Below are 25,466 nucleotides of genomic sequence, written 5' to 3'. Positions count from 1 at the left end.
TTAAAACAGCTGCAATGACGAATCATTTTACAGTTGCTCATCCCGAATCCCACCCAATTCCCCATTCATAACAGGAGACGGAGCACAATTTCGATTTTTAATACCTTTATTAGTTTATTCAGCAGCTTCTTTCCAAATTTTACTGTGGCAACAGGTGCAGTTCTAAACCATTTCAACACAAATTTAATAACTGAAAGAGGCACAATCAGTCGATCAATAAAGCCACACTTAATCCAAGTTGTTTTCCTTTCCTGCGAAAATTTTTCCGATGGGTTTTAATCAGCATTAGCCAGTCCTTAAGTAGAGTGCCCAGGTTTAGAGAGATTCCAGGAGGTTGGGAGGAACACACCGCAACCTTTGGAACAGCGTGATGAAGGGAAATTCACTTGGTCTTGGCAGCCTTCTGTGCAGACTTCGTGACCTTGCCAGAACCGGCAGCCTTCTTCTCAACGCTCTTGATGACACCAACAGCGACGGTCTGCCTCATGTCACGCACAGCAAAGCGACCTGTGGATGGAGGATGATTAGGATCAAGTTTTGAACAAAAGTGGATACTGACGATATGGATGAGACTAGCGTGTGAACTTACCAAGAGGGGGGTAGGTAGAGAAGCTCTCCACACACATGGGCTTGCCAGGGATCATCTCAACAATGGCGGCATCTCCAGATTTAAGAGCCTTGGGGTTGTCCTCAAGCTTCTTGCCAGAACGACGGTCGATTTTCTCCTTGAGCTCAGCGAACTTGCAGGCGATGTGAGCGGTGTGGCAGTCCAGCACTGGGGCGTAGCCCTGAGAGATCTGACCAGGGTGGTTCAGGATGATGACCTGCAAGAAGACACAAGTTAGTATAAGCATCGAGACGGGAGTTTGAGTGATTTTATTAAAAGCAACCATAAACAGAAAAGGCCTAACCTGAGCATTGAAGCTGCCGGCCTCCATGGGTGGGTCGTTCTTGCTGTCTCCAGCAACGTTACCACGACGGATGTCCTTGACGGACACGTTCTTAACGTTGAAGCCAACGTTGTCACCAGGAGTGGCCTCAGCAAGAGACTCGTGGTGCATCTCAACAGACTTGACCTCAGTGGTAATGTTGGCAGGAGCGAAGGTCACAACCATACCAGGCTTGAGGACACCAGTCTCCACACGGCCCACGGGTACGGTTCCAATACCTGAAGAGATTAAAAATGACATTAAAGACAATCCAATCATGCATTCAGTACTTTAATATCGTGAGTATTAATACAAACCTCCAATTTTGTAGACATCCTGAAGTGGCAGACGGAGGGGCTTGTCGGTGGGACGGCTTGGGGGCAGAATGGCATCCAGGGCATCAAGAAGAGTAACACCGCTAGCGTTACCCTCCTTGCGCTCAATCTTCCATCCCTTGAACCAGCCCATCTAAAAGTGGAGATCAAGTCAGTTAAAACATGAAGCATATTGCAAAATTGTTAAACTTAGTCTACGCAAATTAATAATTACATTTGTGCTGGGCTCCAGCATGTTATCTCCATGCCATCCAGAAATTGGGACGAAGGCAACACTGGCGGGGTTGTAGCCGATCTTCTTGATGTAGGCGCTGACTTCCTTGGTGATTTCCTCAAAACGAGCCTGGCTGTAGGGGGGCTCGGTGGAGTCCATCTTGTTGACTCCAACAATAAGCTGTTTCACTCCCAGGGTGAAGGCCAGGAGGGCATGCTCACGGGTCTGTCCGTTCTTGGAGATACCAGCCTCAAACTCACCAACGCCACCAGCAACAATCAGCACGGCACAGTCAGCCTGGGGCGGGGACGACAAAACTAGTTAAACCACACCCTACTTTAAAACAACTCCCAAAGAGCACATTTGTTTGTATAATCGAGTGTAGCCATACCTGAGAAGTACCAGTGATCATGTTCTTGATGAAGTCTCTGTGTCCAGGGGCATCAATGATGGTGACGTAGTACTTGCTGGTCTCGAACTTCCAGAGAGCAATATCAATGGTGATACCACGCTCACGCTCGGCCTTCAGTTTGTCCAGCACCCAGGCGTATTTGAAGGAGCCCTTGCCCATCTGTGTGTCAAACGAATTAAACGTTAAATTAATGCCTCGCTTTTATTAACATTGCAAAAGAAAAGAAAAGGGTACTTAATTTTGCCTGATTGATTGATCTTAGTGGTTTGCTATTGCTGATCTCATGTGACTAACAGGTAGTCCTGCCCTCACACCAGTAAAGTCATTGCAAGAGGAAGGGAAAATGATTTTGTTTAAAAAACAGGACTAAGTTTAGCACAAATAATTACTCAAAGTGACTAATTTCATACTAAAAAATAAAAAAATAATTTTAAAGCAGAAGTTAAACTGCTTTAAAGGTTGAATGGGACCAGCGCACATGTTGCTCGGCCTACTAGGCGCCATTACAGAAAACGCAACGTCACAGTAAGCCCCGCTTAAGCTCCGCCCACTCCCACACCCAGCCGGCTTGAGCCCAGGAACGCGTGCTACCGCCGCCATTTTGGCTCTTGTTACATCGACTTGTGCCGCAATCAATGCACAAAAAAATCCCGAATAAAACAGTTTAAGTGGCAAAACACTCACCTCAGCAGCTTCCTTCTCGAACTTCTCAATGGTTCTCTTGTCGATTCCACCGCATTTGTAGATCAGATGGCCGGTGGTGGTGGACTTTCCGGAGTCGACGTGGCCAATAACCACGATGTTAATGTGGGTCTTTTCCTTTCCCATGATTGATTAGTTTCTGTGTGAGGAAAAAGAAGAGGGGAAAGCTTAATAACGCATAAGTAAAGTACATATTTCTCATATTTAAAACTTTTGACTGGGGGATTTCGTAACACAAGTGAATGATGGTCCAGAGTTTCAACCGGCCTAGTTCACTATAAGGCAACTGCGACACGTGTTTCTTTAGAGTAGCGCGGTGTTAAGTTACAAAAGAAATTTAAAATGTCTGAAAGGCATCCATAAGGAGGCAGACATCTGGCTCTCCCGAGAACTTGTAACAGCTGTTGGATGCGATAATGTGGGGAAGGCTTTTAATAGGCCTCCAAGTCGCTTAGTGCCTTTGTTCTTTCACCGGTTCCCGTTCTTTGAACGATAAACACACATGGAAACTGTGTGAAAATTAAATTAACCACATCTCCTCTACACATACTAATAATAAAAAACACAATTAAGAACGTAAAATTAGAATTATATTATTATTATTATATAAACCTGACGTGATAAACCCACACTGAAAATAAGAAACGCAAACTTTGAGGGAAAAATATATATATATATTTATAATTGTCTAAAAGTTGTTTAAAAACACTATCTAACATTAAAACCCAAGGCCTAACGAAGAGAGAAAGTACTCACCAGGATCGAGAGATCACTCCTCAGCTGCTGCTCCCCTTTGCCAGGTAACAGAAAGAGGAAGAAAAACGCTTTGGTTGGAGAATTTATACGCGGGAGGAGGATCGACTGGGCTGCACCCCCCCCTCGCTTCCTGATCGACCCGCAAATCACACACAATGAGAGAATTCTCCCCGCCTCGTCATACTGACGTCACTACTTTGTTTCACTGATGGTTCTCTGTTTGGAACGGTATATGATGTGATTTGCATAATGGGAAAATATGTTATTGAATATATATAGGGTAAGATGCCGCTTAATAACTATGTGGATTTACTTTTTTTTTTTAACTGTAACATTTATAGATTTTTTAAAAAAATTGTATTAGACATTAAAGGGTTAGTTCACCCAAAAATGAAAATAATGTCATTTATTACTCACTCTCATGCCGTTCCACATCCGTAAGACCTTCGGAACACAAATTAAGATATTTTTGATGAGGCCTGCATGGCCAGCAATGACTTCCTCTCTCAATATCCATTAATGTACTAAAAACATATTTAAATCAGTTCATGTGAGTACAGTGGTTCAATATTAATATTATAAAGCCACGAGAATATTTTTGGTGCGCCAAAAAAAACAAAATAATGAGTTATATAGTGATGGCCGATTTCAAAACACTGCTTCAGGAAGATTCGGAGCGTTATGAATCTTTTGTGTCAAATTATGATTCGGATCGCGTCAAACCGCTGAAATCACGTGACTTTGGCGCTCCGAACCGCTTATTTGATTCGCTGATTCATAACGCTCTGAAGCTTCATGCAGTGTTTTGAAGTCGGCCATCACTTTATAAATCGTTATTTTATTTTTTTGGCTGATCTGAACAAAATGAACATTTTTCATTAATATCCATACATTTTGATAAAGTATAGTTACTAATATAAATATTATATTACTTTCAGATGTATTTCCCGAAGTTTGTTAGATATACAAAACCGAAAAGGAAGCAGCAAAGCTTTTTTCCAAATAATCTCTGGAAAACAACATTTATAGATATAAGTTTAGCATGTGCAGGATGATGATGTGTTATTATAAGAAATAAATAGAAATATTTGTAATTGTTATAGGCCTGGCACAAAAGGTCACATATTAAAAGAGGGGTAAATTGGGCTTACATGCATGGGCTAAACTTTTACACTTTTAATATAATTCTTATTAATATTTATATTTTTTTAAAGTGTCATTAATGTAAGATACTAAATAAATTATTGTGTTTAAAATTTTATTTTAACAATTTAGTTACTAATAATACCATAGCAGAATACACACTAAAAAATGCTGGGTTAAAAAATGGACAAACCCAGCGATTGTGTTGTTTTAACCCAGCAGTTGGGTTAAATGTTTGCCCAATGTGCTGGGTAGTTTTATTTAACCCAACTATTGTTTAAAAATGACTATATGTCTTACTTAAAATGAACCCAAAACTTTGTGTCTGATTAAAAATTTATTTATTATTATTATTTTTATTTATTGTTTAATTATTAATCATTAAACTTATTAATAAATGTTCATTTCCAACATTTGGGTTCATTTTAAGCAAGAAATACAGTCATTTTTAATCAATATGGGTTAAATAAAACTGCCCAGAAGGTTGGGCAAACATTTAACCCATTCGCTGGGTTAAAACAACCCAATCGCTTAGACTTTAGAATGCAATAAAAGAGATTCATCTGAAAGGTAAAATTATTCTATGACTTATGAATATTTACTTATTTAATTGCCCATATTTTAATTGAAGATATGTCATAATATAGCAACATTTAACGATTTCACTCAACTAACCTATAGGTTTAAATGAAAGCAAAGATGTCTGAAACGTACATCTAATTCATGGAAATACTGAATAATCACCCCATTAATTACAATAATTATTAAATTTAAAAATAATAACACTAGTAACAACCTAACCTTACCCCAACTTATTCTGAGATACCAAATCTACAGAGTGCAATATTTGTTTTTTAACGTGAATAATGTAGGCTATATTTGTCTTTTTGGTCTTTCCATTTTAAATTTAGATTGTCACAAGATGCTGACCACACAAGTTTTAAATTTTGGTGTCCTTATGATGAATGACAGCAATCATCACTATAAAACTTTAACTGCATTATGTATGAGTGATTGAATTTGGTTTAAATTGAATCACATTTACTTCTTAAAGTAGCTCACATTTAATTCTTTGGTTTTGGTCAAAGCTGTAATACTGCATACAGGTACAGAAGCTGCTCATTTTGTCATTTCTTTTCATCTTTGTGCTTATTCTCCCAATAAAAATATGATTAGACGACTGACTTCTTGTTCACATGCATCCGTTTCAGAGAATGTAAAGGAATTAGAATTGTATTTTATGACTCTGACTGGAGACCATGTGATCAGTCCAGTCCTGTATGCAAATTAGTCAGCAATAGCACAAAGTTGATAAGGGCACTCAGGTCCATTGTCTCAGATGCATCTCCACCCGGTGCTTCAACTATTCAGATTCAAATGCAATCAGATAGGACTATTTGCTGAATGGTGAGATTTTCACTCACCTATTTTAAACCATAAGCCCATGGGAGGCAACAAAACTTTCGCAATTTCCCTTAATATGCATGCATTTCATGCATTCAGAGTTCTTCATTGTTTTTAAAGTGAATTCTCAATGTCTTCCTCGTGCATTGCAATGCATTCCTCGTAACTTTATTTCAAAGAGCTGGCATCTCCCCAAACCTCCAATTAACTCTCTCTAGGTAACAGATGCTTGGTCGACAGCTGCTATTTTCAGTCAAGAGCAGCAGCACAGACAGTCGGGTCACATATACTGTGACAATCAGAGCAGCACGCAGTGGAGTCTAAAAGTCAAAGACCTCGCTGGAAATCTAGGATTTTTTAATTTAAACCTGCTAATACATAATATTTCAGGACTGGAGAACATCATATAACAGGTTTTACAGTTCATGCAGCTCAAAAGTGCTGCTGTCATAAAAGAAAAAGGAGGATTAAACGGTTATATATAATATAAATTCATGAAAAAAGCATAATAGATCAATTATTTTTCTATATGTCACATACGTTTGTACCCCACTTCACATCAGATATTACACAGACGACAGTGATAACGATTGACTGTCCATTTGAGTAAAATATAATCAGTCATAATTGCATTAACAGAACTGTTGTCATTGTCTTCAGACAGTGTCCTTCATGCAAGCAATGCTTTGCATAGTCAGCAGACAATAAGTATAAAAAGCTGAATTATGTGCATTAATAATAATGAGACAATATAGGGCTGATGTGTTCATGACTCTTACATTAATGTGCAAAATATATTTTTACAAAAACTTTTTTGCTTCAATGCTGCTTAGTATATTTCCCCTTAACTATGCTTCACAACTGTCATTATATAATTTTGAAATAACTTTACTTTAATCCAAAAAAGTAAAAGCTAAAGATGTTAGTTTACCTGTCAACTTGATGCATGCGAAGCAGCTAATCTAAATAAAAAAGACTGAACAACTCTGATTAAGTCAACCTGAACCTACGGGGCAAGTAAATAATCAAACAAATCCTTTTGAAAGTGTCTTTAATAATCATGATTGTGGTCTTCCTCAACAGTAATCCTAGAAAATGAAGGAAATAGAATTATGCAGTAAGCAACCGGTCATATGACTGATATTAAAAAGAGATTCCACAGCAAAAAAAAAAAAAGTTGGCACATGTGAATTGCGGCAATTCTCAATTTCTCTTTTTTCTTTTCCTCACACACAGCCCAAAGATGATCACTGGAGTCCCACCCCAACATACAAACACATCTCTGCATATCCTGCCCTGTTTCAAACCACTGAACGTTTGTCTTTTTGTTTATTGTGATGACTCTTGGTCTGGTCTGGCCTGTTTGCCTGGTTCTTGTAGCAGAGCAATGCTAACAGGCTTAATAATATCTATTTATCCAGATAAACTCCCATTTGTTGTCTCTCAGGCGCTCAACAAGTGTGGGGGAGGGCACAGGGAATGTGTGCCACGAATCAACGTCAGTGCCTGGCATGAGATCAGTGTTGAGTCATGCAATACAGAGGGAAAGGCCTGAACTTCTCTCTCAAGGCTCGAACACAGAGCAGGCCTCATTACAAGATAGCTTATTTACTTTTGAAGTATTGCAGCAATGCTTATATTATGAATGGCTTGAGTTTTGCCTCATACATCGGTTTGGATCAAAGTTTCTGCTAAATTTTAAAAATGTATTAGCCAGAAATATTGCAATGATAGCAATGCTATGAATCTTTGGAAGTGCTTTATTTTATTTAAAGTCTGCATAAAATTGAAGTTTTCTTCACTGTTGTGATATATATCTGAGTGAAACAGTTTCTCGAACAATAACAGATGTTGATTTTTTCCATGGGGAATTGATTAGATGGTTGTGGTTTGCTATTGGTGGATCTCATTTGAGTGACAGGTTGCCCCGCCCTCTCACCAGTAAACACGTCATTAGAGAAAAGAAGTTGCTGCAGGGGGGAGGGGAAGTTATTTCGATTGAAGATTATGAGGAACATGAATTTAAGAAAATAATCATGTGCACGGATAAATCGTTCATAATAAATGCTGCAATATTCCATACAAAAAATTTTGATTTCATGGTGACTTTAAAGAATATTTGGGCTTTCTAGCTTTAAATCAGATATATAATTGACATTCAATCAAATTATTGTACTCTAGTAAAACATTCAAACATTCAAACAACATTCATACCTTAAAACTTGGCCTTCAAAATGTCAAATATAGTCATAAATATCAGGCCAACCTCACAGCTTCCTGTAACAAACACCCTGTAACCTAAAAGAAATCCTCCACCTCCCCCTCAAGGCAACAAATTTACACTTGCAAATCCTCTCCATGTGTAATGCATTTTAAAGGTGTAATGCAAATGGTTGGGGGTCAGGAAACAAACATCTGCATGTGTGAGAACCCCATGGATCCGTCTCAGACATTTGGTGAGAATGCAAATGTCCATGAATGAAAAGAAGTTATTCCTGTTCACTTCACAACTGAAAACCGTTGCTTATCGAAAATAAAACTTACTAAAAAAGAGTAAAAGTAAGATTTACTTCACACTTATATATATATATATATATATATGAGTCATTCCACAAAACCGGTACGATTTGGACTTACACATTTTTAGATTTTTTACCAAAATGTATTACTTTTCTGAACAGCCCACAACATTAATGACATATTTAACTTCCAGAAAAACATATTTTCCCATCTCAGGCATCAAATCCCTATTATTATTGGTCATTATTTTAAGTTATGGACACTATGGGAGCTCTCTGAATATTATTATAAAATGTATTTGTGATAAAATCAACATTTTCCTATTAATCAGATGTCCCTCACACTAATTCAGTAATTGCAAATATAAAAGTTACATAAAATCTCACACTTTTGCTACTAAAGCCTGAAATGGCACTTTTTGGTATAGCAACCTCATCATTTCTGATCAAAGCTTCAGAATTTGAACTAAAATCAGTATTCTTATGATTGCTCTGAACATTTCAGACAGAGTTCAACTAACTTTAAATTACTTTTTCATAAACTTAAGAAAAAAATAAATAAAAATGTAGGTGTGACGGGGTTGAGATTTTTTGCCCAAATTGGCCACTGCTCTAAATCTAGTGAATAAATGGAGAGCGCATGGCATGCATGATATTAAGAAATCATGAATTATGCGGAAATAACAAAGATAATTTTCACAAGTAATAGTTTTCTGTCTATAATTGATGTAACAGGGTTGAGTCTTAAGCTTGACAAACACAATTTCACATCATAATTTAGTTATAATTATTAAAGAAGGTGGTAACTCGCCTGTGTCTGCTCACAATGTTGTTCAGAAGACTTCTATGATGTCACTTCCTATTAATGATGTCACATAAGTATCAGTTCATTATGGTTTGTGTAACGGGGTTGAGGAGTTACTGAGGTACAGAACTAAATAATGTGATTATAATGAATAATCATGAATATGAACATTACTAGAAAAAAAGCACAGATGGATATTTATGGGAATGCCAAAATGAATGGACTTTTTTCTCATTTTATTATTCATATCCCAAGTACACTTTCATAGAAGGCCTTGAGGGACGTGACAAAATAGGTGGTGTCAACTGAAAATCAGTCTTCCTTCAAGACAAGTCTTTCAAGCAGGAATGCAAATATGACTCATCTACAGTAATATTAAACAATATAACTGGGTATGTTAGGGCAAGATCAAGTTCATAGGGCAAATACTTTGCTCCCTTAAATAGCTAGTAAAACTGTAACACAAGAAAGGCTATTTTATGACTCCACCAGTCTTATTTTTGTCCTCCAGGTTTGTCAGATTATAGCTTGCTCCTTTATTTACACATACAATTTTGTGCAAATAAATACAAGATACGGAAAAAGTGCTTTTAAAATACCCTTACAAAAAGAGAGTAACCTAAAATACTCAGATATTGGTTGTCTTTTTGATAAATCGATATATCACATCAAACTTCTCACTTTATCAGTGAACCCTGTAAGGTTACATGACACTCTTCACTCTTACATCAGTGTTTCGCACATGTAAATAAGCACGTGACATCTTGCCGCATTCAGCAAAGTACATCCGGGTCATTTTCTCAACAGTGCTGATGAAGTAAATCAATACCGGAGGCAGTGCCATTGTTCATATATCTGTTATTATTGCCCATCAACTGTTTTAGTTATATGCCTACAGATTTTTAAGATCTACAGCATTTAAAAACTCAGTACTATTTGCTATAAAATTTGAGACATTCTTTTAACTCGACATTAATATTCGATGTGATGCGCCACCTGCTGGCCGTCCCCGCACAGCGTCAGTTCATAAGAGTGTGGATGCTCTAATGGTTTAATGTATTATTTACACTGTAACCATTAACATTATGAGAGGTTATTTACTCTATAATCGCACATAGGAATGCAAATGACTCTGCATTGTAAACATTGCATTTATTGTGCATGATCATAATCAGAAATGTATTTATATGTGATTCAAACAAAGACTTATTCCCCCAGTTACACAGACAAGGCCTAGTCCTAGACTAAAAAGCATGTTTGAGCTGATTTAACGGAAAGCAACTTGCACTGACATATATTAAATATGTCAGTAATGTGTTGTTGTTTTTTTTTTTTTTTCCAAGGCATGTTTATAAAAGTTACTTAAAATGTCCTAATTAAACTAAGGCCTAACCCTGGCTTAATCTGAGCCCTGTCTGTGAAACCAGCATTAATAAGCATTAAGTTAATGACTTAAAAACTTCATTAAATTCATTAAACATTTCAACTTTTGAACAAAGGCAAGTTTCAAACAATAATGAAACAATAATTCCCTGTCTGGACTATTAATAGTAAACATGAATGGAGTAAAATTGAAACACAAATGGTCTTCGTGAAAATGTTAGATGACCTAGTGCTCAATGACACAATTAATGGAGAACAGTTACTTCATTAGCAGGATAAAAATGACCTTAAAATGCATTGGTATCCCCTCAAAATAAAGTATTTTCATTATTGATGCATTAAAGTGCCTATTAATAAGTATTTTCAAATGCAATAAAATATGGTTGAATCCTCTAAATTTGTTCCTTTTCAGCAATGCAACACATATTGCACTTATTTAAAAGATAGCAAAATAATAGAATTAGGATATGCAATTTCTGCATTCCATCATGATTAAGTGAAATATCACCAGAAAAATAAACATCACTCTGTTTAAGGCACTTTAGATTTTTACCTGAGTGAAATATAATTATTATCAAAAGTCAAAAGTTTGGACAAAACGTTTTTTAACCATTTCTGCTTTTATGAATGATTGCATTCAAAGTATGGGAATTATGCAGTGACCTAAAAAAAATTAATATCCGGTTCAATAATAACAAAAAAAAAGTTAGTTGCATTTTATATTTGCCTAAGTGTAACATTAGATCATTGAAGTTAGTCCAAACTTTTGACTGGTACCATGAGTGTTGAATATAGGATCAAACTCAAATAAATCAGTCCTAATATCCCTCTGAATTGATCAACTGGAATGTTTAATTGTGCGTATCTGTGTCCGATTCCTCATCCGTCCTTGCCCAGCTCTGAATCTTTCCAGTGCCAAAGATGATGTAAAAAATGGCTCCGAAGGCGCTCACTCCGGCTGACAACCAGAACACATGCCTCCATCCTGCAACTGAGTGCTGCTCGGAGCAAAAGAAGGAAGAACAAACATTAAAAAACGTGATGAATTCAAACTGCAGTTTTACTAAAAATAAAAGGACAGCTTACATCTTTGGTCAAGTAACCCACAACAATTGGTGCAAGAACACCAGGGATGGTCCCAAAAGTGTTTGTGATTCCTAAAAGCATTCCTGCATACCTGAGAAGATACAAACGGAGATATAACTGGTGCAACAAACTTAACTGATAGGCTTATGCATGCTAGTTTTAGCATAGTTTCAGCTTATAGTCCTAAACCTAGGATTTCCGAGCATGTCTTCAAATAATTTTAACCACAGACTTGGTTTTTTACTCAAAAATTCTTTAAAAACCCATAGGAAATTCCAGACAAAACGCATAGCCTATAAATCTATGTTATGACTGAACAGCTTTGTCAAGCAGTTTTGTTTTTGTACCGTGGAGCAATATCGATCTGGTTAATGAAGACACCAGCAGCACTGAATCCCCCAAACGCACTGGACAAAGTCAGAAAAGTCACGGCCAGCACACCGCTACACCCTGAGAAGCCCACCGCGAGGAGGAAAACAGCAGGTAGAAACAGACCTATGGGACACAAGACATGAAAATATCAATTAATACAATATCAATTAATATCGATACAATTACAGAAATGTATATATGTATCTATCCTCTATTGGTCACCATAAACATTCATCAAAATTTGTGACAAGAACACTTACAAAAAAACAACAACTCCCAAATCCTGAAGCTTGTTTCCGTCCACAGATAAAAAAAAAACAAAAAAAGTTAATTGAGACTTTTTAATCTCACAATTCTAACACTTTTTTCCCTTACAATTCCGAGTTTATATCTCACATTTTCAGAGAAATGAAGTCTGAATTGCAAGATATAAACTCGGAAAATCTAGTTATAAAGTCAGAACTGCGAATTTGCAATTTTGCAAAAAATTGTGAGATAAAAAGTCACAATTACCTTTTTTAATTGCAAGTTTACGTCCACAATTCTGACTTTTTTCAATTTCAGGTTTATATCTTACAATTCTGAAAATAAAGTCAGAATTGTGACATAAAAAGAACGTTTATATCTCACAATCTCACAATTCTTAGAATTGCAAATTATAAAACTTGAACGGCGAGAAATAAAGTCAGATTTGTGAGATAAGTTACAATTATCTTTTTTTATTTTGTACGGAGCCCCGCACATGACATGCAAAAAAAAAAAAAAAAAAAAAAAAGTATATCATGGCCCAAATTAACAATTCGTTCCCACAACTTACTAATACGTCAACATTTACGAAATTTACTAAAACGAATTCTTAAAGGATTAGTTCACTTCAGAATTAAAATTGATAATTTATGATAATTTACTCACCCTCATGTCATCCAAGATGTTTATGTCTTTCTTTCTTCAGTCGAAAAGAAATGAAGGTTTTTCAGGAAAACATTCCAGGATGTTTCTCCATATAGTGGACTTCAACAGGGTTGAAGGTTCAAATGTCAGTTTCAGTGCAGCTTCAAAGAGCTCTACATGATCCCAGACGAGGAATAAGGGTCTTATCTAGCAAAACGATCAGCCATTTTATAAAAAAAATAAAAATTATATACGTTTTAACCACAAATGTTCGTCTTGCACAAGCTCTGCGATGCGCCACACATTATGTAATCACGTTGGATGAGTGACATAGGCTCATTTTCTCCTCCAACTTCAAAATCATCCGACATCATTTTATTTATTTTTTTGTAAAGGGCGTTTGACTTAGTCTTTGCACATTCACTTTGTAGACACTGGATCGGTACTTTCTCCTACGTGACGCATAACATTTCTATTGTAATTACGTAATGCGTGGCGCATCGCAGCACTTGTGGAAGATGAGCATTTGTGGTTAAAAAGTATATACGTTTTTATTTTTTTAGAAAATGACCAATCATTTCATTAGATAAGACTCTTATTCCTCGTCTGGGATCATGTAGAGCTCTTTGAAGCTGCACTGAAACTGACATTTGGACCTTCAACCCGTTGAACCCCAGTGAAGTCCACTATATGGAGAAAAATCCTGGAATGTTTTCCTCAAAAACCTTCATTTCTTTTCGACTGAAGAAAGAAAGACATGAACATCTTAGATGACATGAGGGTGAGTAAATTATCAGGAAGTGAACTAATCCGTTAATTCGTGGCCACAAAATATATTTTTTGTCTGCATGTTATGTGTGGGGCTCTGTAATTTTGTTTTATTCCGTGGTAGAAACAAGCTTCCAAACAAATCACATACCAATGAAAGTGAAGATTTTTCGGACGGCTGTGATACTCAGAGCTCCCTCTCCAGGAGGTTGTCTGCCAGCACACCTGAGCCCACTGAGAACAGCCAGCCAGCCAGATACGGCAGAGCAGAGAGGAACGAATTCTGAATAACACAATAGAGTGAGACGCAGTATATAAACCAGACTGGTTTCATCTAAATATACCGACTGCCTCACCTGTTGCAAATCAAAGTGGAGCACAGTGTCCATGTAGATAGGAAGTGAGGTGAGGAGAGTGTAATAAGACCAGTTGGAGCACATCTGTGAGATGATTATGGCCCAAAGAGGCACAGAGAGCAGCATAGATAACCCAGGCACTGACCAACCATGAGGCAGCCCCTAAAAACAGAGAAAATATCAAATCAGCATCATAAATGCCTGTAGATCTAAACCAGATTAATTATGAAGAGGAGGGAATGTTGGAAATTCATGTTTTTTGATGATTCCTTCTAAACACAATGACAATAGATTTTATTGTTAACATGAATGATTTACCTCTTGATGAATAAAGAATGAGACTAAACTGAATGCATCATCAAAACTGAATCATAAAAGTAGTGCATACCTGTGAACCTATTGAGTTAATTATGTAATCTTTCTCTCTGTCAGTAATTCTTGGGTGAGTTCGGGGTTCATCTGATACCAGGAGAAACCAAAACAGAGCCCAAAGGCACCCTGCACCACCTGGTGGTAAAAACACTTTAATACGTTTGGATACAAAAAACTCAAGATATTATATTGCATTAAACATGATATTACAAATATGAAGACAAGAGTAAGGACATGTACTCTCTCTCTCTTTCTCGATGTCCGCATCAATAAAAATTTACAAAAGTGATTTTATATACATAGAAAGCACATTAAATGCAAGTAGAACCTAATTTAAGGTTTCAAATAAGTTTTGGGAGAGCCAAATGTCAAAATGTGGGTGAAATGATGTTCCATTATCATTCAGTGTAACATTTATATTTATGTAAAAATTAAAACAGCATACTTATTTTGACCTGTACGTATTAAAATATATAAAAGAATAAGTGAGCATAGTAAATTTTATTGAATTTTAAGTTCATGCTGAGAAATGGGCAAAGTTTAAAAATGTAAAATTACAAGTAATTAGCATTTGGGGTAAAGTAATTAGTCTTTAATATGGCATAAATAGATTTTTTGTTGTAAATATCACTGACAAGATTGTTACATTGAATGACATTTTAGTGGGTGTCTTCTGTAAATCATGGTAAAAATGTATGATATTTAATTTTTGCTCAGAAAAAACAAACAAATTAAACAGGACCCATTCTGATGTATTGAAAAACAACAACAACAACAATTCAAAGCCAGAATTATTAAACCCCTTCATAAATATGATCAAAGATGACTGTAAAAATAAATCTGCATTGTTTATCCTTTTGATCTTTAATTCATAAAATTAGCAAAAATCTTACCTTTCATTGAAGGTAAAGAATTGAAAGTGGGGGGAAAATAGCATTAAGAAATAAATGTTTTTCTCCAAAACACGTTGCCCACAATTATTAGCACCCCTAGAATTTTTTATGAGTAAAATATCTCTGAAGTATATTGCCATTCATATTTAAATTTTTTGATCCAGGGTGATCATGAACATGAAATTGTCCAGCCATGACTTCCTGTTGCACAGGAGTATAAACATGAAGAAACAAAAATGCCAAATTCCCTTAATCATTCATCACATTGTGAAAAACCAAAGAATATAGTTCTGATGTGCAGCAAAAGATTGTTGAGCTTCACAAAATAGAAAGTGGCTGTAAGAAAATAGCTGAAGCATTGAAAATCCCCATTTCCACTATCAGGGCAATAATTGAGAAGTCCCAATCAACTAAACATGTTACAAATCTGACTGAATTGCAGAGATTAGTTGAGTCTTGAGTCTCAGAAAGCCTTAAAAAAAATAGTCAAAAGCACCTACATCCCCACAAGATGTTCGGGAGGGTTTCAAGAAAAATCCTCTGCTCTCATCCAGAAACAATCTCCAGCATATTCAGTTGTCAGACACGACTGGAACTTCAAACGGGACCGGCTTCTAAGGTCAGATGAAACTAAAAAATGAGCTTTTTGGCAGCAAACCCACCAGATGGGTTTGGTGCACACATGGATAAAAAGTGCCCCATGCCCACGGTTAAATATACTGCTGGATCTTTAATGTTGTGGGCCTATTTTTCTGCTGGAGGTCCTGGACAACTTGTTTAGATACATGGCATCGTGGATTCTATCAAATACTAACAGATAAAAATCAAAACCTGACCACTTCTGCTAGAAATCTTATAACGGGCTGTGGTTGGATCATCCGTCGGGACAATGATCCAAAACAAACATCAAAACCAGCACAAAATGAAGCTTCTGACATGGCCATCCCAGTCCCCTGACATGAACCCTAAAGAGAATGAGTGGAGTGAACTGAAGAGAAGAAGCACCAACATGGAGCTGGGAATCTGAAGGATCTGGAGAGATTCTGTATGAAGGAATGATCTCTGATCTCTTCTCAGGTGTTCTCCAAACTCATCAGGCATTATAGAAGAAGACTCAGAGATGTTCTCTTGGCAAAAAGAGGTTGCAAAAAGTATTGAATAAAAGGGTGCTAATAATTGTGGCCAACGTGTTTTGGAGAAAAACATTTATTTCTTAATGTTATTTCCCCCCCACTTTCAATTCTTTACCTTCAATGAAAGGTTAGATTTTTGCTAATTTTATAAATTAAAGATCAAAAGGATAAACAATGCAGATTTATTTTTACAATCATCTTTGATCATATTTATGAAGGGGTCTAATAATTCTGGCCACAACTGTATATATATATTTATATATATATATTCCAAGCAACTAGATACTGTTCAAAAGATCGGGATCGGTAATATTTTTTTAATGTTTTTGAAAAAGTCTCTTTTGCTCACCAAGGCTATATTTATTAGATCAAAAATACAGTAAAAACAGTAATATTGTGAAATATTTTTACAATTTTAAATAGCTGTTTTCTCTGTGAATATATTGTAAAATGTAATTTATTCCTGTGATCAAAGCTGAATTTTCAGCATCATTACTCCAGTCTTCAGTGTCACATGATCCTTCAGAAATCATTCTAATATGCTGATCTGCTGCTCAAGAAACATTTATTATTATTATCTGTGCTGCTTAATATTTCTGCAGAAACCATGATCCATTTTTTCCTCATCTTTCTTAGATGAATATAAAGTTCAAAAGCACAGCATTTATTTGAAATAGAAATCTTTTGTAAAATAATAAATGTCTTTACTGATCAATTTAATGCATCTTTACTGAATAAAAGTATTAATTTCTTTAAAAAATTGTATTAACCCAAAACTTTTGTATCCCTCACCACAGGAGTAGAAGACTGCTGGCCATCCTAAACTATGGCAGATGAAGCCAGTGAGAGGAAGAGCCACAAAGGCACCGAAGCTAGATCCTGCACCGGAGAACGTCATCAGACGCGCCCTCTCCAACGGAGGAGCCCAGCGGGCCCACATCGCACTCATGGCAGGAAACGTCACACCCTAGACAAAAGAACCCACGCAGACTCAAATCAGATACATATTTTACATACTCTCCATTTGAAGCATCAGTCTGGAGGATTTCAGGTCATTAAAAACATCCCTAACCTCCCCGAATCCCTCTAGCGCACGCAGGGCAAACAGCCACTTGGCTCCCAGCTGTGCTGACAGAGGAGTGAGGAGAGTGAGGACGGCTGTTCCAAGCACACCACCACCAAGGAAGAGGCTTCCTCCGAAGCGACCTGACAGGTAGCCTCCGGGGATCTGAGTAAACAGGTATCCAAAGAAGAAAGCACCCAGCAGCATTCCCTGTGTTTCGCGATCCCATGGGTATCTTGGAATCTGGGAAAAGAAAATTAAAGAGAGAAAAACATGAACTAAATATTTTATATACACTACAGGTCAAAGGTTTGGGGTGAGTAAGATTATTTTGGTTGTTGTTAAAATAAATTAATACTTTTATTCAGTAAGGAAGCATTCAATTTAGAGATGAAGTGAGACTAAATTTCTCCGTCGATGCCTATTATTTAACAGTTTGATTGAAATCTCTCTCAACTAATGCTGTAAACTATACAGAAACCCTCTCGTTTGGTACATATTAGAGTTTAAAATTAACAACAGAACTATTATATTAAACTGCTATACATTTTCAGATAATAATTACACTCAAAAACTGAAATGTTTGTATACAACTCAGTTGCACATAAGGTAGTTTTCATAAACACTTGTCTTCATGACAGATTCATTAATATAATTAACACTAAATGAGCTTCTCTCTAATGTTTTTATAGCTAACGAACTGTGAACATTGGGTAACGTTCCTGAGGTAAGGTCCACAAGCTGTTTTAGTGACGTCTTTCCGCGACTGAAACACTTTTAAGCGATGAAATGAGACATGATACATTTAGGTAAGTTGTACTGTATCTTTCAACACATCTTCTGATGTTCATACATGTTTTTTCATGCTGTAACTTGTATTAAAGTGGAAGAGGTGACTCACACCGCAGCGATCTGTCACGTCACATTTAAAGGGATAGTTCACCCAAAAATGAAAATTATCCCATGATTTACACACCTAGGTGTATATGACTATCTTCTTTCAGACGAACACAATCAGAGATATATTAAAAAATATCTTTAGTCCTCCAAGGTTTATAATGGCTTTTTGAAGCCAAAAATAATGCATCCATCCACAAAAAAAAAAGTAATCCATACGACTCCAGGGGATATCTTCTGAGGCAAAGCGATGCAAATTTATAGTTTTAAATATGGATATTTATTACTTACAAAAACGCATCGCTTTGCTTGAGAAGGCCTTCATTAACCAACTGGAGTCATATGGATTACTTTTTTTATGGATGGATGCATTATTTTTGGCTTCAAAATGCATCCCCCCATTCACTACCATTATAAACCTTGGAGGAGCAAGGATATTTTTAAATATATCTCTGATTGTGTTTGTCTGAAAGAAGATAGTCATATACACCTAGGATGGCTTGAGGGTGAGTAAATCATGGCATAACTGTCATTTTTGGGTGTACTATCCCTTTAAGAGCATCAAAACGCTATTTATTGTTTGAATTTTGTGATAAAATGGACATAATTTGAAAGCTAAAACTTTGTTTCTTGACAGAAGTAACAAAGCTCTTTGCGATTATTGGATGGGAAGAGCGCTATAAATAATGTTTGGTGTACAGAAAAACAGCAGATCTGGCAACCCTGGCTTGATCTACGGGTGACTCATAGGGTCAAATAGAGTCTGCTTTATTATAATGATTGGTAACACTTTATAATAACTGCACACTATGAAGCATTAGTAAATAGTCAATTCATCATTTACAAACATTAATAGACATTAGTAAGCCGTTTATAAATACAGCTATAAATGCTTTATTCTTGATTTATAAGCATATCTATAATTGTATTTTCATACTTTATTAATAATAAATGTATTATTTCTAAATTAAGTATCACATTATTTACAAACCAGTTATTTAGGAGTTGTCAGTGGTTCATAATATCATTTAGGAAGTGAATGATTAATAAACTATTTAAACATTCTTTTATACATCTTATTATTCAGACATGTAGTTATAGTTACTTAGCGTGTTGATAAATGCTTTATTAACACATATTCCTACTGCAGTTCATCAATTCAGGTAGTTTAGAAGTGGTCAGTTAACTATTTTTGTGAGCTCATCTAAAGTGAGGACTATTTATGCTTTGTAAAGCTTTTATAAATGAGATTTAAAGATTCAGTGATCTTCTGCACTGCTGTCCTCTCATGTTTTAAAGTTAGTACTGCGGTAGTTTTTACACTAGGAATATGTGTTAATGAAGCATTTAAGTAACTATTACCATATGTCTAAATAATAAGATGCATAAATGTATATTTAAATAGTTTATTAATCATTTACTTACACTTCCTAAATGATCTTATGAACCACTGACAACTCCTAAATAACTGGTTTGTGAATAATGTAATGCATAATTTAGAAATGATAAACTGATCATTAATAAAGTATGAAAATACAATTATTAAACACATTATAGATATGCTTATAAATCAAGAATAAAGCATTTATAGCTGTATTTATAAACAGCTTACTAATGTCTATTAATGTTTTATAAATGATGAATTGACTATTTACTAATGCATAACTAATGCTTCATAGTGTGCAGTTATTATAAGGGTTACCGAATGGGGGTTATTAGTAGTATATTAGAATGATTTCTGAAGGATCATGTGACACTGAAGACTGGAAAATTCAGCTATGGCATAACAGTAATAAATTATTCCTAAAACGTAAAAAAGATCTTACCGACACCAAACCTCTGAACGGTAGTGTATAAGAACAAATCCATGACATATGTGGAGACCTACCAGGTTCAGTGCATGAAAAGCTGCGTGCAGTTTATTCTTACCCCTTCTGGCTGTTCTGAGCTTTGGCTGTTGTTGTCAAGTGTATGGGAAGACCCTGGACACTCGTTTGATACATTGCTATCGGGTGACGGCTGGTCATTAGTTCCATTTACCATAGCAACCATGGCAACACTGAGATTTACACGCAGACCATAGACCACAGCAAAGCCAAAGAACATCATAGCAGCCAGATTGCATCGTACTGAGCAGCATTTGGGAGGCACTGTCACACATACAAACACATTCTCAAATGTCAAATAATTATAGGTTTAAAAAAGATTAATAAAGATTAGAGTCACTTATTACAATACTTTTCAAAAGTCTGGGGTCTTTTTGAAAGAAAATACTTTTTTTCAGCAAGGATGCATTAAATTGATCAAGAATTATCAACGAATCCTGGGGAAAAAATGGACTAATGGACATTTTTTAAAATATATAAAATAGAAAACAGCTATTATCACATTATTACTGTATTTTTGATAAAATAAATGCAGCTTCTGTGAGAATAAGAGACTTCTTTCAAAAGCATTAAAGAAAAAAAAAAAAAAAAAAAAAATATATATATATATATATATATATATATATATATATATATATATATATATATATATATATATATATATATAGTACTGACCCCAAACTTTTGAACGGTAGTATTTGTGTGACAGGACCTATAAAGCTCATCATACAGATTTTTAACAGTCTGCAAAAGATCACATCCCAGGCTTACCTGTGATTTTTTTCATTTCTTTTTCTATAAGCGGCGCAGTGACACTGTCCTGGTCATCTGCGCTTGAGTTAATGGAGTAGCCGTGTTGTAGTGCCATGATCGCAAAGGTTAAGGTGTAAGTTTTGAACTAAACTTGAGCTAGTTGAAGTATGACATCCACAAATCCTGAAACAAAAACAAGACATTTCAGACCTTTAACAACTATTTGCCACTTGTTTGCCACCTGATGTCACCTGATGGAGTTTGGGTTCCTTGCCGCTGTCGCCTTTGGCTTGCTTAGTTGGGGACACTTGACATTTGATATTCAATAGTATTCTTGACATTTATTCAACAGTGCTTCTGATCTGCCTGCATTGACACTATTCTTTAAGAGCTGCTGTGCAGCCAAATTATGTACCAGTTATCAATGTAAAGCTGCTTTGTCACAATCTGCATTGTAAAAAGCGCTATATAAATAAAGGTGACTTGACTTGACTTGACAGATAATGCAACAGATCTCATTTGAGGAGTCAAAATACATGAGCTGTAAACAATTTCATCATCATCATCAACAATCATGGGCTCAGTGCATGTGTGTCTGATGCTGTATTTACTATAATAACACAAATACAATAACTATCTGTTGTGTGCAAAGTGACCCACATTTGGTTTTAGACCACTGAAAATAGTATTCAATTTGGACATGAAGCCGCATTGAGATCCCCATATCTATGGGATTGAACCATATAGAGACTTAAAAATTAACATACCAAAAGAAAGGTTTGCCGAGAACCAGAATGTAAAATCATATTAAGATATCTAATACTTCTTGAGTTACAGACACACAAACTTGGGAAACAGAATATTTATGCCACTCAGACAGGAATGTTCTATGTAATTGTTTTCATAGAGGGAAACAAAATACATTTCTAGTTTCAACATTATTTGTTCTTCAGACATTCCTCTTTAGAAGAAAAACGTATCAGCTGTATGCAAAGTGACACTTGGTTTTTAACCATTGAAAATGTGTACAATTTAACCTTTTATTCCTGAAACTATATTGAGATCCCAATACCTCTGGAATTAAAGCATATAGGGCCTTCATGAATGAAGATACCAAAAGAAAGGATTGCTAAGAACCAACATCTAAAAGGATATTAAGATATCTTTAATAATTCTTGAGTTACATGTATACAAACTTTGGAAAAGAAACAAACAAACAAAAAACAACAACAACAAAAAACATGAAAAATGCCTTTTCCTCATTTTTGAACTGTCACCACTGGCATATAATGCAACAAAGATTGCTAAAGACAACAGATTTTACTAATAGACCTACCAATCTCTGTGTGAAAATAAAATAATGATGCTGCCATCTTTGTAAGGTCATTTTTACCCCCTGTAATCTGGCTCCAAATCTCAGGTGAGAATTGCCATTTTGACCCTTGTCTTTCTTCAGAAAAAGTTATCAAAATCAAAAATGTGAGCTGGGGAAGTTTCCAAAATTTGGTTGATTTGACATGGACCCTATTCTGTTTCCATACACTGTGTTCCAAATTATTATGCAAGTGACATATCAGTAGGATTTCAGTACAATAAACATTCAGGTTTTAGTTTTACTAAGAAAGTGTTTGTTTGTTTATTTATCCATGTCTTTTAGATAACTGGTATCAATCTCAGACAAAATAATTAGCCAGATCTATGGAAACCCTACTTAGAGGTTGTTCCATGTTATTAAGCAAGTCACAGTTCTCATGCAATATGGGGAGGAAGAAAGATCTTTCTGAAGATGAAAAGCATGAAATGGTGCAATGTTGTGCAAAAGGCATGACAACAACTAATATTGTGTGAAACTGAATGGAGATTATCGAATTATCATAAGATTTGTGAGTAATTTAGAGCACAGCAGAACTCGGTCAGATAAAGATTAAGTAAAGTTTCTGTCAAACAAGTTAATTGTATTAAAAGGGCAGCTATAAAAAAAAACGGTGTTGAGCAACTGAAGGGGTGGATTCTGGAATCCACTGCCGCTTCAATATATATCTTTTAAGTTATTAATCAACATTTATCTTTCTGTAAAATTATTTGAATGACTTTTGGGTGAGACACACTGCATCATGATCAGTTCAATGACTTATTTGATTTGTGAGTGATTTAGAGCACAGCAGAACTGGATCACATAAAGGCTTAGTAAGGAAACTTTCTGTCAAACAAGTTAACTGTTTGACAGGAACTTTCCTTAATCTTTATCTGACCGAGTTCTGCTGTGCTCTAAATCACTCACAAATCTTATGATAATTTGATAATCTCCATTCAGTTTTCACACAATTTTAGTTGTTTTCATGCCTTTTGCACAACATTGCACCATTTCATGCTTTTCATCTTCAGAAAGATCTTTCTTCCTCCCCATATTGCATGAGGATTGTGACTTGCTTAATAATGTGGAACAACCTCTAAGTAGGGTTTCCATAGACCTAGCAAATTATTTTGTCTGAGATTGATACCAGTTATCTAAAAAGACATGGATAAATAAACAAACAAACATTTTCTTAGAAAAACTCAAATCTGAATGTTTATTGTACTGAAATCTTACTGATATGTCACTTGCATAATAATTAGGAACACAGTGTTTATTTCTGTCTAATGCTCCACATTAGTGTTTGATATCATCAGTCCATTAACTGTGTTCTTCCTTTTCTGTTTGGACCATCCATCATGCTCAATGCCAATTGTTTAATCTTCCTGTCATCATTCGTTATGCAAAAGTGTCTTCTTTCAGGTGAATTCTACGATAATATTCTTTGTTTGTGACCTTCTGGGTCCATTGATTCCTTTCAAATACTACTTTTTTTGTTCTTGACAACCTTATTGGCATGTTTTTAATATGTCTTTAATATCATTTATTGCAATTCAGGTCTAATCATTTTTGAATGGTTTTTGGTTTAAAGAAGAAAAAAAGAGAGAGAAATACTCACTCAGATGTGGACTGCTTCTACTGGGAAGTCCAAACCTCGTGTAGCACCTTGCTTAAAATTGTGCAAGCACTATGGACACTGTAAAATAAACACCATATCATATAGATTTTTATTCCTATAATCTCTAGTGTAGCACTTGACAGCATCTGTACAAAACACATGACCAGCACAAAGGTTAACAGAACAGATCAGCTGACATGTTGTGAATAAACACCAGCCACAACATCTTGAAGGGTTAGTTCACCCAAAAATGAAAATTATGTCATTTATTACTCACCCTCGTGCCGTTCCACACCCGTAAGACCTTCGTTCATCTTCAGAACACAAATTAAGATATTATTGATGAAATCCGATAGCCTCTATTGAGAGCAAAGCCATTCAAACTCTCAAGATCCATAAAGGTACTAAAAACATTTAAATCAGTTCATGTGAGTACAGTGGTTCAATATTAATATTATACAGCGACAAGAATATTTTTGGTGCACCAAAAAAACAAAATAACGACTTTTATAGTGATGGCCGATTTCAAAATACTGCTTCTTCGGAGCATAATGAATCTTTTGTGTCGAATCAGCATGTCGAATTATGATTCGGATCGCGTGTCAGACCGCCAAACTGCTGAAATCACGTGACTTTGGCGCTCTGAATCACTGATTGGATTCGTAAAGCTCTGAAGCCCATCACTAGATATTGTTGAAAAGTCGTTATTTAGTTTTTTTGGCACACAAAAAGTATTCTTGTCGCTTTATAATATTAAGATAGAACCACTGAACTCTCATGAACTTATTTAAATATGTTTTAATACCTTTATGGATCTTGAGAGTTTCAATGGCTTTGCTGTCAATATAGAGGCCATCGGATTTCATCAACAATATCTTAATTTGTGTTCCGAAGATGAACAGGGTGTAAAACGTCATGACGGTAAGTAATAAATGACATTATTTTCATTTTTTGGTGAACTAACCCTTTAATGTCAATAGCATTAGTGATACAGGTGACATTCTTTTCCTCCTTCTCTTTACTGAACATAAATAAAAAAGTGAGAAAAAGCATACATGATGCAATTGTTTTATATTCATTTATATGTTACGTTACTTATGTAACGTGATACGTTACAAATTATACAAATACGTATTACGTTACAACTACAAAGTATCCCATGACATATGGTGCACTCTTTATTTATCCTTACCATTAATGTGTTTCCCAAACAAATGTGAGATTCTGGACAATCGCTGGATGATTTAGAAAGAAGACGATTCGTTTTCCACCCCTCCATAACCGAAACAACCGCTTTAATTTTTCTATAAGTGAAAAATGTTTAATGCATCAGGAAATATTAATGCCGGGCTTTCCAGTGCATTTTGAGACTTTCACAGTTCCTGTTTTGACTTCAGTGTTGATCACGTGATCTTGAGACTT

The 25,466-nt window shown here is 35.7% G+C and overlaps 2 protein-coding genes across 2 annotated transcripts; both read right to left on the bottom strand.

The window, feature by feature from the left end:
• Positions 1–88: 88 nt before the first annotated feature.
• Positions 89–3,506, bottom strand: LOC125275078 (elongation factor 1-alpha). Its single transcript, XM_048201754.1, has 8 exons — positions 3,349–3,506; positions 2,575–2,731; positions 1,870–2,049; positions 1,479–1,775; positions 1,247–1,397; positions 912–1,168; positions 590–824; positions 89–507 (listed from the first exon to the last, which is right to left on the bottom strand). Exons 2-8 carry the CDS (start codon positions 2,716–2,718, stop codon positions 383–385), a joined length of 1,389 nt encoding a protein of 462 aa, XP_048057711.1. The 5' UTR covers positions 2,719–2,731; positions 3,349–3,506; the 3' UTR covers positions 89–382.
• Positions 3,507–10,356: 6,850 nt separating this feature from the next.
• si:ch1073-513e17.1 (sialin) lies at positions 10,357–25,428 on the bottom strand. Its single transcript, XM_048201751.1, is given in 13 exon segments — positions 10,357–11,600; positions 11,689–11,779; positions 12,036–12,183; positions 13,871–13,924; positions 13,927–14,002; positions 14,076–14,237; positions 14,464–14,582; positions 17,266–17,440; positions 17,546–17,779; positions 20,363–20,583; positions 21,091–21,255; positions 24,045–24,122; positions 25,237–25,428. Coding segments are annotated over 11 exon segments (1,524 nt in total). The 5' UTR covers positions 21,188–21,255; positions 24,045–24,122; positions 25,237–25,428; the 3' UTR covers positions 10,357–11,453.
• Between the last annotated feature and the right edge of the window lie 38 nt (positions 25,429–25,466).

The sequence above is a fragment of the Megalobrama amblycephala genome, linkage group LG9 (genome assembly GCF_018812025.1).
Source record: "Megalobrama amblycephala isolate DHTTF-2021 linkage group LG9, ASM1881202v1, whole genome shotgun sequence".
Taxonomy (NCBI): domain Eukaryota; kingdom Metazoa; phylum Chordata; class Actinopteri; order Cypriniformes; family Xenocyprididae; genus Megalobrama; species Megalobrama amblycephala.
The sequence above is the reverse complement of the archived record's forward strand: the minus strand, read 5'-3'. Positions and strand labels throughout refer to the sequence as shown.